The sequence below is a fragment of the Octopus bimaculoides genome, chromosome 2, assembly GCF_001194135.2.
Source record: "Octopus bimaculoides isolate UCB-OBI-ISO-001 chromosome 2, ASM119413v2, whole genome shotgun sequence".
Classification (NCBI taxonomy): Eukaryota; Metazoa; Mollusca; class Cephalopoda; order Octopoda; family Octopodidae; genus Octopus; species Octopus bimaculoides.
The window spans coordinates 123001076-123020761 of NC_068982.1; the positions used below are offsets into that span (position 1 = coordinate 123001076).

The 19686-nt window shown below is 34.5% G+C and overlaps 1 protein-coding gene across 1 annotated transcript in view; it reads right to left on the reverse strand.

The window, feature by feature from the left end:
* The window catches only part of LOC106882438 (calcium-binding mitochondrial carrier protein SCaMC-2), an 82022-nt gene that overhangs the window by 50850 nt on the left and 11486 nt on the right, over nt 1-19686 (reverse strand). The window contains exons 2-3 of the mRNA XM_014933119.2: nt 10412-10538; nt 6502-6589 (exon numbers count right to left, since the gene is read on the reverse strand). Of these exons, the coding sequence (XP_014788605.1) occupies nt 6502-6589; nt 10412-10538 (215 nt within the window). The remainder of the gene's footprint in view (nt 1-6501; nt 6590-10411; nt 10539-19686) is intronic.

The window sequence follows — 19686 nt, forward strand, 5'->3', positions numbered from 1 at the left end:
AAATAACAATTCACACTGTTAGCTACTTCATTGCAAAAGTTTAAAAAATACCAGTGCTCTTCATGCATACTGAACTGCATTCTAATTTACTGTTTTCCTACATACCAAACAAGGTCACGTCCCTGATGCAGGATTTTTGTGGCCCCTGCAACAAAGTAATTCCTTAATCTTCGTAATTTCATATTTAATTACTACTGTTGCCTTTTCTCTTGGTCCTTTTTGGAGTAGGCTACCTATCCCATTCTTATGTGTTTTACAATCTGTCATAGTGAGATGTACATATATCAATATTATTGATCGTAAGTAAATTCTTACCAGTTATAACATTTCTCTCTGTTTCACAATTCAATACATTACAACTATTATCCTCTTCACATAAAACACTGGTGATTTGCCAACTTTACTGTGCCAAAATGAGATCAAGTTCCCTCTTTCTTTCACTCATTTTAAGTTACTAGCTTAGCTTTAATAGTTTTAGCTGTTATCCTATATATTCTGTTGCTCAGTGCTTAGTCAAGCCACTGTTTCAGTTTCAATACCAGTAAGATTTGGTCATTAAGAACTCTCAACTATCCTCTATACTATATCAGTTCTCCATCTCTTTATAAGCATTAGCAAGTTTCTACACACTTCATTACCTAATATGTTATCTTAATACTTTCATTTCATTTTTCAGCCCAATGAATAATGTAATCACGTACTTTTTCAATACCTTCAACATGTGGAGTCAACAGAAACAATGAAATGCCTTATGGTACATTCTGAAATTGAATTTTTCATTGTGATCAATTTTGCCTTTCATCACTCCAGTGTACAAATGAATATCAGTAATATACCAAGCTTAATTCAAATGACCGTAACCATTCCCAACATTTAACTTCCAGCCTCCACAAATAGATGGAAAATATTATTTTGAACCAAAGAAGGAAACCCTACATAGTCATTTTGTAAAATGAGATAGTACAGTCCAAGATAAACTAGGCCTGAAAAAGAGATAGGGTTGACTAAGCTGATAAATCTTTGATCATAAGTCAATAGGACTGATGAGGGGCTAAATAAAAACGATATCTTGTGTCTAAATGTCTAGAATTTGCTATTAAGTTTATTTTTCAGACTATGAACCTCATCTTTGACAACGAAGCATTGTCTATACTACATTTTGATCTCTGAGGCCATTGATGCATATACAATTACTGTAATTCATCTGAGATGGAACAACTCAAAAGAACTGACTTGAACCATGATGACCTGTCTAACCTATACCAGCATAGAAAGGTATGCATTAAATAACAATGATGATAATTTTTTCCTATAGAAAGCCTGAATTTCTTTGATTTTTGTGGAGTGGAGGTAGTTGATTGCACCAAACCAAATGTGCAACTAGTACTTCATTTTATCAACTCCAAAGGGATAAAAGGCAAGGTCAACTTTGGTGGAATTTAAACTTAGAATGTAAAACCAGAAAAAAAAGCAGTCAAGCATTTTGTCTGACATGTTAATGATTCAGCTAGCTCACTGCCTTAACAATGGTGATAATAATGATAATGATGGCATAGATGCAGTTATGTTCTTAACATTTCTCAATAAGTTTGACTTTGCTGAAGAATCTACAAAGTGTGATGTTACTTCTAAACAGTTCTGACGCCTTTATGTGTATTTCAGAAGCTCTGAATTTTCTCAGACAGATTCATGCAGTAAGGTAGACAAACAGTAGATTTTGCTTTAACCCCTATGCTTTAGATTGGTTGTAGGTCTTACATAATGGGTCTGATATTTGTTATACAGAAATGCATTCTTAACTCATTTCTCTATGTACAAGGGGGAACTGAAAAGTTCATAGGCTGATTATGAAGGAGTGATGCTAGAGCTGTAAAATCTTACAAGCATTAATTTCAACCTTATTAATAACTGAATTGTTTCTTTTCAGATAAGCTCACATCTGATTATTCAAGGAAGATTTCAAAAGTAACTAGTAGCAACTTCTCTTCAAAGATCCACAAAATTTGGTACTGTCTGGTCATTAAATACCTGCAAACAGAGAGGGTTTGGCTCCCAAGGATATTCATGTTGACATTAGGCTACATTAGGGGAGGACACTCCAGCTTTATTAAAAGTGCAAAAATGGGAATCCGAATTTAAAAAGGGCAGAGAGAGTCTTGAATATGACTCAACATCTTGATGTCCTGCAACTACCACCACCAAGGAAAACATCCGTGTTCACAACATGGTGACAGTTGACAGGCGACTGACTATAAATCAAATAGCCAATGCTCTTAGCACAACCTGTGAGAGTTGAGAATACTCTGCACAATGAAGTTGACATGATGAAGGTTTCTGCACAGTGGATGACACGTCATCTGACACTTGATCAAAAGTGCACCAGGCTGATCACATCACGGGAAAATCCTGCATTGCTTCAGGCAGATCCAGGTGGTTTCCAAACCTAGGATGAATGTTGGCTTCATCACTTTGATCCAGAGACAATCCATGCTGTGGAAACACCCTTCCTCACCTGCTCCAAAGAAGGTCAACGGCCTTTCATCTGCAGGGAAGATGATGGCCTCAATTTTTTGAGAAACAAGAGGCACTGTGTTTATTAACTATCTTCAAAAGGGCCACACCATCAATGGAGGCAATTACAAAAATCTATAAAGACCATACGTCCAGGAAAACTGACAAAAGGGGTCTTGTTTCATCAGGTCAATGCTCCAGTAAAACAAGTCCTTGCTTTCAATGGGTTCTGTGCATGACAGTGGCTTTGAACTGATTGTTCACCCTCCCAATTCTCCTGATTTGGCCATATCTGACTCATCTATTCACCAACATGAAAAATTACTTGGCTGGAAACCAGTATTGCAGTGATGAAAGTTTCTTCACCAATGAGATCCAAGAACTGCAACACTGAGAGAAGAAGCATGTGGACCACAAGTGGGACTATGTTGAAAAATAAACCTCATTTGTCACATTCCACGAGAGTATTTTGGTCAGCCTATGAACTTTTCAGCTGACCCTTGTATAAGATGATACACCTTGAATCCAAACTGGTACTCTGCAATAGACCTGGATAATGTTTAGCAATCAAACTAATCAAAATGTGGTCCTGATGTAAATATTTAAACAAAATTTCATCACTAAAGGTTAGTAGTCAAGAAAATTATTTATTGTATCATATATATATATATATATATATATATTTCATTTATTTATATAAGGGCATTACTATATAATAATGCCTCACGCTATGAGGGACTCTAAGGTCAGACTACCATAAAAAACACATTTTTACCGAACGCGAGGAATCATGATCTATAATTCAGTCTGTTTTTAAGGGGTTGGCTTTGAGAGTTGCATTTCCTCGCGTTCGGTAAAAATGTGTTTTTTATGGTAGTCTGATCTTAGAGTTCCTCATAGTGTGAGGCATTATTATATAGTAATGCCCTTATATAAATAAAAATATATATTTCGGGAATAAATGATGGATTTTTTCCCTTATGAGGTTTTTTTTCATGCTAGCTACTTGATAAATTCTTGTAAAAGAATTCGTCCTATTATTGAATTTACATACATATATATATATATATATATATATACATACATATATCTCCATTATAAATTTAAATCTTACAAGACAAGAAAAAAAGTGTAACTAAGTATTTACAGGAATGCTAGTATCAGTCCACTTTAAAAAAATTATCTATATTAATTAAATTTAAATAACTGTATTATGAATTAATTAACTGATGTTCAAAATAAAGTGATAGTAGCCATAGGTACCAACTTGAGTCAAAAAAGAAACAGACCTGCTGAAAATTATATTTTTCTAAATATGAGAAATTTTACTTCACATAATCTTGAGAACATTTATGAAAATAAGACATCTAGCATAAAGAATCTAAAAAAATACAGAGTCAGATTCAAATGAAAAAAACCTAAAAATAAAATCAAAAGTCACTTCAATGACTACCCAACTATCATGCTGTAAATATTTAACTATTTGAAATATAGTAAAAAGGAACAAAAGGAATGGAAACTAGAGATCAAACAAAATTAAGTTCTTAAAGGAGGTTATTAGGTAAAACAGCTCACCAAATATGTAAGTATTATAAATTATATTTATTAAAAAAGATCTCGTGTTAATTTGAAAGTAGTATTATTAATTTAGTCAATTTCACAAAGTTTATAACTTTAATACACACCTAAAATGTGATGGTAAAGAATAGTCTAAAAGACAACACAACTGAGTAAATAGCTATTCACAAAACCACAAACACAAATAGCTTAACAGAAGCTATCTAAGGATCTAATTCCAGGGTTTTTCACATAAACACCACTCGATCTATCTTAGTTTACCTACATTTCCATGCAGATTGCTGACAAGCCATGACCTTACCCCCAGCACAATGGTGATATATAAGATGCATCAAAAGTCTCATTTCTGGAAGAAAAGGTACACTCACATGGTTTAAAATTGGGCAACAAACAAGAGCATCAGTTATATTCTAATCACATATATCGTTCTGATGCAGTCATCTTAACAATAAAACTCAGAAAATAGAACAATCTTCATGCAACCTTTTCAGAAGTTTAGAGAAACTATTTGGTAACCTAAAACTTAAGTGTTTAGATTAATCAACTCAATAATATACTGCTACAGTGATTGAATAATAGCTCAAAGGTTAAAATCCAAAAAAAAAAAAAGTTTCAGAAAAAGAAAAGAAATATAAACATATTAGTATGTCATGTTTTCAACCACTTCTACATTTCTTTTTTAACAACATAAAAATGCCAGCAAAATATATACTTTGACCTTTGGTTTCTGAAAAAATATATTATAAATTACAAAATAATTATGGTCAAATTCTAGTAACACAATGGGACAAATGAATGTAATTGGAACTTTTCTTCAATAAAGAAGATGGGAACAAATAAGATAGTTGTCTATGGAGCTGTCACAAACAAATCCAAAGTGGTGAACCAGATCCTGCAGATAACCTTGTCCTAACTTTAATCCACGAAAAGTCAAATGATAACAGCAGACTTTGGGCATCACATAATCAACAGACTAAACAGAAACAATAATAAATAACCTACAACCCAACAAGAAAGCATTTATGTTACTTGAGCTGTGGAAAATAAAGTCAAATTGCCTTCAAATCATACATGACCATCTTTAAAAAAAAAAAAAAAAAAAAAAAAAAAAAAAAAAAAAAAAGGAAAGACATATTTGATAATGTCATCATAAATACACAATGTCAAAAAAAAAAAAACCCTTGTTATGGCTGGAACATCATCGGTTGTAGATCTGCTCAATTAGGGCTGATCGGGAGCTAAATAACAACTAATGGTAACTGAAAAACAGCTTGAAGATAACTGAAGGTGTGATATCCACTGACTAAGATAGGAATGGAGGAATTTCAACCATGTTTCGTAGTCTGCTACCACAACAGCTCCTTTATAGGATCCAGTTAGCTCAAGACATCATCAGGAGGAACCACGTGCGGTTTCGGCCCCTACTCCTCTACCGTTTTGACGTGGCACCCCCACCCCCCACTTTCGGAGGTGTCTTCAGCTCTGGTGTTGGGTGCATGTCTTCTTTCTTCTATTTCCTGGCTTCTTCGATGCAGCATCAACGTGTCAGCGTCCGACTGACTGTCTTGTCAAATTCCCCTTTTTATACCTGCTGCTAGGCTCCAGCAAGCTGCCACAGCAAGTTGTCACGTGACACTGTCTAAACTTTAACTGATAATGGAGGGCGCGTAATCTTAGCCCACGCCCTCCATTATCAGTTACATGCCTCAATTAACTCATCTAAAGACAAGAATCACTTTGAAAGTTGAAGGGATTAGTATCTAAAAAAAAAAAAAAAAAAAAAAGCCACAACAATGCCTGCAAATATCTATGCTTGAAGGACCAGCCAACATATTGCAAATACAGGAAAAAAGATACATCTGAACACCAAACAGACATTGGACTTTTTCTTTTGAAGTTAGATGCTTTATATTTAACTGTATACAAGAGAAAAGCAAAAAAAGAATTATGAATATAAAGCTAAAATTTATACAATGAAACCACATTCTCTTCACTATCATACATGAAGCTTCATTAACTAACAATCACAACCCACCAAAAAAGTAAATATTGAGGAAAGACAAAGTTGATTAAATTAACCCAGATACTTGAAAAAATTTTTTTTTTTTTTTTTTTTTTAATCACAGACTACTGAAGGATAAAAGGTAAAGTTGGCCTTTGCAAGATCTGAACTTAGAAATGAAATACTGAAGATGATAAACCAAGTTTTGTTTTGAAATTAAACTAGAATTTGACCTATCTAATATTGTAAAGATGGCAATATATATAGAAAGCAAAGAAGTATATAAGACAATGGTTTTAGGCATCCAGTGAGTTTCAACTGAAATAAATAACAACACTGATGCAAAGAAACTGTTGGAATAGTCATCATAAGAATAACTACCATCACTGTATAGCTTTAAATATTCTAACCTTTGCAGGAGCTTTTCAGCCTCGGCTTGATCCACATGTAATCCCAAATTTTTGAAGGATGTGATGATTTCTGACACATCAATGGCTCCTTAAAAATGGAAAAATAAGTAGGGAAATAAAGATGTATTAAATAATTTTTTTTTTTAAAAAGGAAGAAAACGAAATAGTACATATATATATATATATATGTATAAATACAAAATCAGAAATGTAGAGTATTGAAACTTCATTTGCCGTACCTGCCATAAAAAAAAAAGATTTTTGTAAGTGGAAAATTAGTTATCAAAAAATTTGATATAAAAATACAAAGGAATCGATATTTTCATATCCTAAGTGAAAAAATATAAAGTTTTGAAAAAGTAAGGTTCTAATTAAAATAAATTACATTCATCCTGGAAGATACAAAATATAAACAAAACTGTGTTCCAAAATTTTTCTATTAATTCTTATATTGCAAACTGGTGCTATTTTATGGTTGTTTTTGTTAAGATCCAGACCTATCTTTTCACCTTCTTCATAGAAGTATTAACTAATGTTTGTTTCTGTTACTATGAGGACTGTGTTGCCTGCATAATGAATATTGTTGTTGGTGGTGTTTTGTCCTGTCTATATACCTGGATTCAACAGTTCGCATAATTATTCCTCTGCGAAAACATCTGAAAGCTTCGAGACTACAGGTTAAATTCAATGGACATTGCATGAGAACACAAAGCCTGAAAACTTGGTAATAGCCAAGAAACTGAAAGAAACCACTGTAGACAAGATTCTTGATGGCCTCAATAACCTGCTAAGCCTAACCACCAGATGTACGTATTCTTTACCTTCGCCGTGTAATGGACAGAACGGGTTGGAAATCCATGGTTACTGATGTCTGTAAGCATAGCACATGAAGATAAATGTAGAGCCTGTACATGCTCATTTGACCTGGTAAAAATAGTACACGTTAGATTATATATTTTAAGGTATCCTTAAAAAAGATGATCACGACCCGAAACTAAACAATTTATACAAAAAGAAAAAAATATAAATTCTAAGAAAAAATTACCTTCAAGTGATAATCAAACAGAATATACATATTCCATTAAAATACTTTCGATTATTAACTTCGTACAATAATAAAAGTAACAATTTCTTAATTAGCTTTTAAATATATAGAGTGAAGTTGTGACGTCTAATGCAATTTTTATAGGACATTATCAATCATCAAATAAAAAGAAATAGAAAACTACGATAAAACCACTTCGTACTCATGAAACGTTGTTGAAACGGTTGCTCAACGGACGCTCACGACTGCCAGTAATTCGTGCCATTCAAAATAAGGGAGATAAATGCAATTCTCTCCCCTACAAGTATAGTTGGGTGTTGGGGGAAAAAAATACCTCAACATTTTCATTTTTAATAAATTAAACTAATTACTTTCTAATATTTGAGGAAGGTTGTTTCACCGTAGTTGCAACAAGAAACGATCACTCTGGATACAATTCACAAACTAAAACTTATTTAATTCCATATATCGTGTATTCCAGGTCAGGAAAATACCACAAAAAATGATAGTAACAATAAACATTTCACCCACAAACAATCAACTGATGATTCTTTTACCTCTAAAATCGACCCTTTCATTGAATATAAAACTGTACTAAGTGACAACAGGATTTATTTTTCCAATACAAACAGATTGAGCATATCTATGCAGCATAATTTCACTATATATCCAGTTCTTGTGCATACCAACTAGGTACTGTCAAAAAGTCGTTTTTGGTCTTCTGTAGTTACACCTACATTCCAATTCCAGTTACTTTCAGCAACTTTGACTTGATAGACAGGGATTTATATAAATATTTTCTCTTAGATAAAGCTAGAAAGCAAACAATACAGCTTATCAGCAATGTTAAACTTTATTATGACATCAACTACACAATGTTGGATAAACAAGCTCAAATTTGCTGGAGCAGGATATAGCAAGTAAAACACCTATTTTTGAGATGGTATTGCCCATTATCCAGAGTCAGAACTCAATACATTAGTTCTTTAAAGATAATAAGCAGTTTGTCGAGAGGTAAGGCTGCTAACTTGAGCTGGTCAGTAAAGTGATGTTGGTTTGTCACAAATATATTACTATATCGGTCAGAAAATATGTAATAATAACATAGATTTTTACTTAAAATGTGAAGAAAAATAAAAAAGAGAGTCATGAAGTATTCAAAGTGAAATATAAGAAAAGATAAGAAATATACTCTATCACTTAAGAAAACTAAAACACATTCAATATTGCAGTTGAATGCAAAATTACATGTTACAGAGTTTTCTTTTTCCTAGATAGATGCTGAAACAAAGATTAGGGGGTCTCTCACTCCCAGCTGTTAGATGGCTGTTAAGTTCATATGTTCTTTGGCAGGTTTTGTCTTTCATCTTGTAGGGCAGTGCTACTCAAAGTGGTGGTTTGCGGACTGACACCGGTCCACAGCAAGTTTCCAGAAAAGAAAGAAACATTATAAAATGCTTATGTAATATTGTATTATTTGTTTACAAAAAACATAAGATAAAAAAGTTGACAACTTTTATTATATTCATTTTATATATTGTTTCTGGTACAAATTAATATTACTAAGAAATATTACCGGTACCTGGCACATTGGGGGGGGGGGGGACTGCCGGTATGCCACATCAGATATTTTGAGAAGCACTGCTGTAGGGTATCCAACGAAAACCACCCTTTTTGCCTGCTTGGCAGGGTTGCAGGTTTAGTTCTCAACAGCCTGATTATGTAACAGGTTGTACTTGGTTACATATTACTATTGGCACTAAGAGTGACCTGACATAGTATACATACACATACACAAAAGACTGCTAGTTTTTATCAACCAAGTTTCACTCATAAGACTATAGTAAAAGACACTAGCTTAATGTACGAAGCAGTGGGATTGAACCTGGAACATGAATGCATCAATTCCATCTACCACTCTCTATTTCTAAGTACTACATTTTGCTAACAGAAAGTGATAAAATAGGTATTTTAACTTCAATGAAATTAATTCTGCTCGTAATTTTCATCATTATTTGATGTCAATATACCTTCCTAATGTTAAATGACATAAAGAGCTAACTTTTTGTTAGCTACCTGTTATTTTGTTGTCTAAAAGCAACATGGTGTGATGATACCTGAGATACCTGAAACTACTATAGATTCAAATCTAAATCTGAGATATGCATAAACATTCAAATCTTTTGTACCTCTGGCTTATAAACCTAAGGCTTATGTCTATGTATGGAAAACAAAATATCTGATAATTTTACTCAAAATGTCAGTTTGTAGTGGAGGGTTTGGAGAATATTCCACAAAATTATTATAATAAAATGGCTTAATGGGATGAAGTAACAGTTTGGGACAAACCACGATAAATTAATGTTTTACAACAATTTTCATTTACAATTTGGTACTAAATCATATATATATATATATATATATATATATTAAGATTACGGAATGATTTGAGGTCTAGATCAATAAAATGTTCCAAACATTATTTAAATACATGTAAATATTCATTAATGATTTCATCTGACCATATTCAATTTTTAGAAATAATTTCTTCAGAGATAAGCCAATAAGGGAGGCTATGCAGCCTCTTCACCTACTAAAATAGCAGTTAAATCTATCTCCCTTGAATCACAACCTATCATCTTAATAAAAAAAAAATGACACATTAGATCATATGTTGCTCCATATACCCCTAAAAAGTTAGGATGGTCTTGGTGGAATACTTTTGATCATAAGCCTGTTTGATTAACTTAGGGCTAAACAAGAACTACAGAAATGGCTGTTTCTCATTGCAGAGCTCCTGAAGAAGAGATAGTTGAACAAAAGTCAAGAAATCGTGTAGAACAAAAAGAATAACTAAGCACTTACCATCTTGATTTGTATCGATGTTACGGAAAAACAGCCGCAGTTTCTTCTCATGTTCAGCAACATATTGGACAAACTCAGCAAAGTTAACTTGACCATCTTTTGACACATCTGTCTTTTCAAAGAATCTCTGATGAAAAGAAAGCATTAAAAATTGATAAATAAAAAAATTACATTTTTCAATCCATACCATCAGTATTTTAAGAGATAAATAGATATAAATAAAAACAAAATTTTCATAAATTAAATCAAAATGTTAGAATTTATAAACTTCAAGAGCATGTGAAATAATTTTGTTCTGGAAAGGATGTTGAAGCAAAGCCATAAATAATAGCTGTGAATATTAGGTTAAAAACCCTTTAGATTGAAGTCAACTTTGCCTTTCATCCATTTAAGGTCGATAAATAAAATACTAGTTTGGTAATGGAATCAAGTCTGCTGCACTCTTTTTCTCTCTATCGCTCTCTCATATTACAGAGGAGTCCAACCCATGCTAGCATGAAATGTAGATGTTAAATGATGATGATATAAGCACAGGAATGGATGGGTGGTTGAGAAATTTGCTTCCCAACCATGTGGTTTCAGGTTGTCTCATTACGTGGCACCTTGGGCAAATGTCTTCTACTGTAGTCCTGGGTCAAGCAAAAACCTTGTGAATGAATTAGGTAGGCAGAAACTGTCATGTATGTCTTTAAGTAGATTGTGTATGTTCATGTTGCCTTCTTTTGACATCAAGTGATAGCTGTAGATGAATGAGTGTCACTGTCATAGCAGCAGTGTCATTTATTTCTAATATTCTGCCCAAAAATATAAATTTTCTTAAGAGCAAGAGTTATAACTATCTCTAACATCTTGCTGGTTTCCATTTGATTCATCATATGACAATGTTTGATCTGGGGAATTTTGAGAAAGAACTGAATCTATTCTCAGCCTTTATAGCACAAATGAGTAATTAAACTCATGGTATACATCAACTTAAGTTGGAGTTAGATTCATATCACACATCTTGATAACATTAATAACAATACAATACTATTAATACGATCTGGTTGTGAAGAATTACTGCACAGCTTTCATGAACAGGTGACAATTTTCAAAAGCAATTTGAATGATTTTCATTTCTTTCATTACTTCAAATATTTTGTTAATGTTAACAAATAAAATGAGACTTGCATTGTTTAATACATTCCTCACAATAATTATTGTATGGACTATCAAAGAGATCTACAGCATACAATAGAAATTACAAATATTCATAACTAAACAATATTATTAAAATCACATATTGGGAGTCCGAATAAACAAAACATCACTAGTCTATACAGCTTGGATTTTAAAATGCAACACACATTGTCTTCTCCACTATACCATAAATGTCAGTGTAGAAGGCAACTAATGTATATGACTCAATTTCCTGTATGATTGCATAGAGGCTCCCTCAGTGGTTTTGCATATGTAACAAATATAAGTGACAATAGAGGGGGACAATCCTTTGTTACAAATGAAGTACTGTGAATATAGGTCAGGTTTGGACTGGACTACCTATGTTCAGTCCACTGCAGGACAAAGGCCTCAGCATGTTCCTTCCACCAACCACAGTCTGATGTGGAGACTGTGAATTTGAGCTCGAGATCATATTGGTTTCATGAGCCTACTCTGCCACACTGAATCAACAATGGATTGGTAGAGGAATGCATTTTTTATACGCTTACCCAGGAGTAGTTAAGTTGATTACATTGGCCCCAATGCTCAACTGGTACTTATTTTATCAGCCCCAAAAGGATGACATTTCAAGTCAGGATGTTAGTACAGATGAAATACCATTAGACATTTCAGAGGTGGAGCACTAAGCAGTGATAAGTAAAATTGTAATATTATTATCAGTCCGAATATGCTTACAGAGTGTTCGAACTGGGGAACAAGCTACTCGCTGCATTTTGTCAGGGAAAGTATATCCAGTTGGTTGACAAATGATGTGTATACACCTAGATTGGCTCACAGTGCCACCTACGCAGACTGGAGATGCTAGCATTTCGGAGTAGTTATCTCCTCTTCAGTCACAGACACTAGGCAGGTGGCACTATGAGCTGATTGAAGAGATTGACTCTCTTGTGCTTTTCCAGTCACCATATGGTAACTGGTAGCACTAAATGATGGATCATCATCATCATCATCATCATCGTCGTTTAACTCCGCTTTCCATGCTAGCATGGGTTGGACGATTTGACTGAGGACTGGTGAAACCAGATGGCTACACCAGGCTACAATCTGATTTGGCAGAGTTTCTACAGCTGGACGCCCTTCCTAACACCAACCACTCAGAGAGTGTAGTGGGTGCTTTTTACGTGCCACCAGCACGAAGGCCAGTCAGGCGGTACTCAAGGCTCTTTCAAACTGGGGAACAAGCAACTCACTGTGTTTTGTCACGGAAAATATATTCCGTTTGTTGACAAATGGTGTGCGGATGATTTTTGCCAGCTTGCTGCCTTAAGTTTCTCTTAACTATCAATAAAAAGAAACTCTCTTACTAATATAGATCACATTTCTATTTCAAAGTTTAACTGTTCCTGTGATACAATTACTCTATTCATGCAGATATTTTTGACAGAATAGAAAATAAGGACTTTGTAGACGAGTTATTAATCAAACACCTGAAACTAGCACAAATTAAAGCTTATTACACAATGGAATCAAACAGTATTACAGTGTTGGTGTTTCTTTCTATCATTCTCAATTATTTTATGGGTTATTCTATGTTTACAATTTAATCTCAAATTAACTAAAATTAAATCGTTATCACCTCAGATAAAATTATTAGCAGCATTTCATCCATCTTCATGTTCTGAGATCAAATTCCTCTGAGGCTGATTTTACCTTTCATTCTTTCAGGGTCGATAAAGTAAGTACTAGTTGAACACTGGGTTGATGTAATCAACTTATCTCCTCCTCCAAAATTGCTGACCTCATGCCAAAATTTGAAATCATTATTTTAAGTCCAACTTGGCTATCTTGGAAACACCGGAGTGTTTCCTGTGTTCAAACTGCTACTTCATCAGCAATAAAATTTGAAATTCCATTTATTTTTTAGTACAAAAAATCCCTACTGAAGTAGATGTATTATATGACATTAAATGTACCATTTCATAATTTTTTCCCCCCATTTATTTCTACAATCTGGACCAGATTTGTATTTCCACTAAAGTTGATACAAAAGGCTTGTTCTTTGTTTCATTTTTTAATGTGCTTTTTATTAGTCATATGCTTTTAACAATTGTTAATCTAGCCTAGTAACATCTTCTTGATATGCAATACTTTAAATGCTTAAATAACCTCAGAATACTTAGATCATAATTATCACATACTCTCTCTCTTTTACTCTTTTACTTGTTTCAGTCATTTTGACTGCGGCCATGCTGGAGCACCGCCTTTAGATATGACACTTTTCTGGGTCAATATAATTTTGAAACCAATAAACAATAATTTTAGGATATAAATGCCAGAGAATTATTACATGACTTTTGTAAACTGTATCAGATTATTAAGACTGTTGCAACCAATGATTTAGTCTGAACATCTGCAGGAAAAACATGGGTGGGAGACCAAGAGTGTAGTGCAGTTGCTTGCAATGGAATGGAATCCCATTAAAGTTCCCCAGGTACCCTAACTGTGTCAGGTGATATGATATGCTTGAGATGACCTGTTGAGTCAAGTAAAACCAAAATCGTAGCTATGGCCAGTACCCCCTGGCTGGCTCCTGTTCCGGTGGAACATAAAATGCATCATCCAAACATGGTCAATGTCAGTGTCCCCTGACTGGCTTCCATGCCAGTGGCATGTAAAAAGCACCATCTGAACATGGCCAATGCCAGTACCCCCTGACTGGCTCCTGTGCCAGTAGCATATAAAAAGCACTATCCAAACGTGATTGATGCCAGGCTCGCCTGACTGGCTCCTGTGCCGGTGGCACATAAAAAGCACCCACTACACTCTCAGAGAGGTTGATATTAGGAAGGGAATCCAGCTATAGAAATATTGCCAGATCAGATTAGAACCCAGTGCAGCCGCTAGCTCTGTAGACCTCAGTCAAACCGTCCAACCCATGCCAGCATGGAAAACGGATGTTAAATGATGATGATTTACAATATCTACTTACAATCTTATTTTATTGGTGAAACATGGAGAGAAAATAGATAATCTACTAGAGCTGGTTGGAGTAGGAAAACAAAGATATGAAGGTGTCTATACTTAGTCTAAAATATAAATTTTACTTAAGCCAGAAGAGAAGCCGGCAAATTTTCTAATGCTTATTAGTGAGCCAAATCATACGGGATGACACCAAGGGAAGAGGAGTCCACAATTACTAAAACTACACTAGTTTTCAATAAGGGTGAAAAGAAAAAGAAAAAAAACGGCATGAAATTATCATTAAGAGGTATTGCTGAGAAAGAGGACACCATTACCAGTGAGAAATCATCAATGTCAGTAAATACAGCCATTAAAATCATGAAGTGAAAGAAAGAGAAATCTGAGATAGATATGGATTTTAGTTTCTTCTACACAACATAATTATATAGTTTGTTGTTTTGTTATTTTTGCCCAAGACATTCCATCAGTACACCATTGGTAAGTAGTCTAAATAGAATACTACTAGATTTGCCCTGTCATTACTAATTAGGTCACTGTTGAAATCTTCAGGTTCATGTAGGTGTATCTAGGACAACTCAGTCCTTTCTTTACAAGATAAACAACACCAATGAGAGAATTCATAGGTGAATGTAGGAAATGTTAGAAACAAATTTACAAGTAGACTGAACCAGTAGTTAAGTCCTTCATTAGACAATAACCTCCCAATACACAGGAAATTTATGACTAGTGTTGAGTTGTCTATTAAATGTTTTTTATTTGCTAATATATTTTTTATATAAAAAGATAGTTTAATAAAAACCACTGGTAGTATGAATACTAATATTTCATTGCAATGCTGGTTCTCCTTTCTCATAGACATTTCAGAATACATGCTTTTTTAGCTCTCTTATTTAGTTGCAGCTAGAATGTTTGTGAATCACTAAATTAGACTAAATGTTTTATGTAAAGCTGTTTCAACTGCATTGAAGTCTTAGATTATTATAGCACTGGCATGAACAAAGTTATAGTGTAGTTATTTGTTCACATATCATTTAGAAGTCAGAATGTAAGACTAATTAAAAAAAAAAAAAAGTTATTTTTAATCTATGCCTGAAGACTGTAGATAGGAGTGAACATTTGTTTGCCTTTTACTTTTTCTTTTTTTAATACTGCTGACATGTTTTCCTATCTCAACCAGTACACTAGTATAGTGGTGCATATATTTTAAAATAAAAGAGCATTGCCATTAATGTTTAGAGCTATTTAAAGAAATTTTTTGAAATTGATTCCATCAGTCTTTTGCTACTACAGAAAGCTATAGAGTTAACATATTTTACTTTACATGTTATATCAACATCCCACACAAAGAATAATTATTTATCCAATTAACCAGCTTGATAAATAAGCTAACAAGGGATGCTTTAAATAATCATTTAATATGCTAAAGACAGCAACAAAATATCCTTTGAATCACACCATAGTTTAAAAGAAAAAAAGATAATGCAGTCCTAAATAAACACTGTCCAAAGAAAACAAAAAAAACACTGTCCAAAGCTGAAATAGCTTTTGTCATAGGTCTGCTCAGTCGGGGCTAGCCTGGGGCTAAACAACAACCAATGTGATAGCACCAACTACTTGATCTTCCTTTGTTTTTACCCAAAATTTAGTTGTTTTAATTTATTCTCTTCAAAGTAAAAACAGACAATTAATGTAAACACATTTATTATAAAATTTGAGTAGGCAGGAACTTTAAGTTTTGTCTAACGACAAAAAATCCAACTAGTACAAATGTTATTATGAATTCAATACTAATCTCAAGAGACGCTTTATGAGAAAATGTCCGGTTGTTATTCTTAAAATTGCTTTAAAATAATAATCTCAATTTGACAGATACTGTTACCACATTTATACATTTCGCGTCACAGCAACTGAAGTGCTACAGTCAGAACCAAGTCGTAGCTGGCCACACACCAATATCTACACAATTAACTCATTAAAACTCATACATTTAACTTTTCACTAATGCAGTGTACACATAGACATTGAATATTTGTATATAACAAACATCTACAGTTGAACACTTAAAGGAATCTAGCAGAAATATGTGCAAATTTTAAAAAAGCATACAACACCATAACATAAAATGTTGTCTCCCCATTCTTAATATAACCATCTCTTTTCTTTATTCAAAATGTCCTGACAGTGGAGTTTGATTAGAGAAAAATTTGGCAGCCGTTTCTAACAGGTCAAGTAACTACGTAAAAGTTTCTTGTAAACTCACATAAAAATATTTATATCTATGTATGTGTGCATATTCACTTTTTTTTCAATGGGTATTTCTATTTTTTTTTGATAATATCTGGAGTCAATAACCAGTGAATATTTTTCTCATGAAAGAGCCATCATTGTTATCATCATTTAATACCCATTTTCTATGTTGGCATGGGTTGGATGGTTTGACAGGAGCTAGCAAACTGGACCAGGCTCCAGTTGTCTCTAAGGTTGGATGCCCTTCCCGATGCCAACAATTTTGCAGAGTGTAGTGGATGCACTTTACATGGTGCCAGCACAGGTACCTTTTCTGCGATACTGGAGCAGATGCCTTTTACACGACACCGGCATAGGTGCCTTTTATGTGACACCGGCATAGGTGCCTTTTATGTGACACCGGCATAGGTGCCTTTTATGCGACACCAATGTGGGTGCCTTTTACGCGACACCAACGTGGGTGCTTTTTACGCTACACTGGCACGGGTGCTCTTTACGCGACACCAGCATAAGTGCTCTTTACGTGACACCGGCACAGGTGCTCTTTATGCGACATTGGCATAGGTGCCTTTAACATGGTGCCAGCACCAGTAAACTTTTATGTGGCACCAGTACCAATTGAGTAACCCAAGATAAATAAGTTTCATTAAGAAACATTTTACAATTTGAAAATCTATGTAAATGTATTTTCAGTGTCTGCTTGTTACATCTTTGTAGTTGGGAATTTTGTCACATAAAGAAGCACAAAGTCTAGAATGTAAAGTGTTTGACTATTGTCAAATCCAAAACTTGCTTGCAAAAGGTTGCCAGCAGTTATAATATTCTTTTTTTCAATCCAAAAGCTACTTGCATCATCATCATCATTTAACGTCCGCTTTCCATGCTGGCATGGGCTGGACAGTTTGACAGAAGCTGATCAGCTGAAGGGCTGCTCAGGTTTCATGTCTGAATGCCCTTGCTAAAGCCAACCACTTTACAGAGTGTAATGGGTGCTATGTGGCAAGATTAGGGATGCTCAGCTGGAGAGGGTTGCAGGGGATGAGCCTGGACGCAAGGGCACACTATGTAAAATTTATCACAGCCATGTAGAAAAATTAGCACCCTAGGCAAGTGTCTTATACTAAATCCCTGGGTCAACCATAATCTTTCAAGTGGATTTGGTAGAAGGAAACTGAAAGAAGCCCACCATGTGTATGTGTATGGAAAAAATGAGTGTGTGAGTGCATGTGTGTTTGTGTCTCCTCGTCTTGACATCACATGATAGTTGTAAATGAGTATCAATGTCATATAAGCCAGGTCATTCATTTCCAATATTCTGTGAGAATATGTCTGGCCATAGGGAAATATTACCTTGCTTGGAAATAGATAAGGGCTGGCAACAAGAAGGATATCCAAGCATAGAAACTTTGTTTCAAATAAACTGTCTAACCGAAGCAAGCATGGGAAAGTGGATGTTAAATGAGGAGTTCCAAACAAACATTATTTGCATTTTTCTTTTTCCTTATTAATAATAGGTGGAGGCGCAATGGCCCAGTGGTTAGGACAGCGGACTCGCGGTCATAGGATCGCGGTTTCGATTCCCAGACCGGGCATTGTGAGTGTTTATTGAGCGAAAACACCTGAAGCTCCACGAGGCTTCGGCAGGGGTTGGTGGCGAACCCTGCTGTACTCTTTCACCACAACTTTCTCTCACTCTTTCTTCCTGTTTCTGTTGTGCCTGTAATTCAAAGGGTCGGCCTTGTCACACTGTGTCACGCTGAATATCCCCGAGAACTACGTTAAGGGTACACATGTCTGTGGAGTGCTCAGCCACTTGCACGTTAATTTCACGAGCAGGCTGTTCCGTTGATCGGATCAACTGGAACCCTCGACATCGTAAGCGACGTAGTGCCAACATCAATAATAGATATTTGACTAGGGAAAAACAAAACTGACTCCCATCTATAATCAACCTTAATTTGGTTTATAAAATAAAACAAAGACAGTTTAATCAAGAACTTATCTCCCAACAAGAATTATTAAGAGTCTATACCTACATTAAAATAATGAGCTAGCTATTTAGAATATGCAGACTGTAATTTCTCAGATAGGCATGGCTGATACTCCAGCTTTAGAAGAGAAAGGTAATTAGGAACTGTTACGTTTGTGCCACTGTTAAATAAGCAATATTGTTTTAACTAGAAATTGAAACAGATGTTAAGCTTGGTTAGCTGAGAGCCAATACACTGAAACTTACAACAAACGAATAAAAATACACTCATATACACACAATTCAAAAGAACCTAGAATGTCTCACAGAAGTCAAAGGAAACAGAGTAAACAAAAAATACTGAATCATAAAAGAGAAAGCTAAACAAAGAGGAAATTTGGAACAAACTAGCAAAGCCTAATGTTTATTTAGTTATAGACTAAGTTAACACATAACTGAGTTGCATAATAACAGATATCCCTGTGCTACACCATTCAGAGACTGTTTGTATAGTGAGACGGGTCTAGCATCATACTTTAAATACTCCAACTTTGCTACTCCACATACTAATTATTGCATATATGAACAATCACACAGAATGAGAAAAATGTCTGATTTTGAATCATCATCACCATCAACTTTACATCTGTTTTTTTTTTTTCCATGTTGGCATGACTTGAATAAGACCTGAGGCAGTATTTCACAGTTGGCTGTCCTTACTTTGTCTACAAGGTATTTATTCCACTACTTTGCATGTTTAACTGCCAAGCTGCTGAACTTTTTCTTTTACGTGGGACAGAGTGGTACATACATACACATACAATATATATATACACAGATATATGTGTGTGTGTGTGTGTGTGTGTGTGTGTGTGTGTGTGTGTGTGTGTGTGTGTGTGTGTGTGTGTGTGTGTGT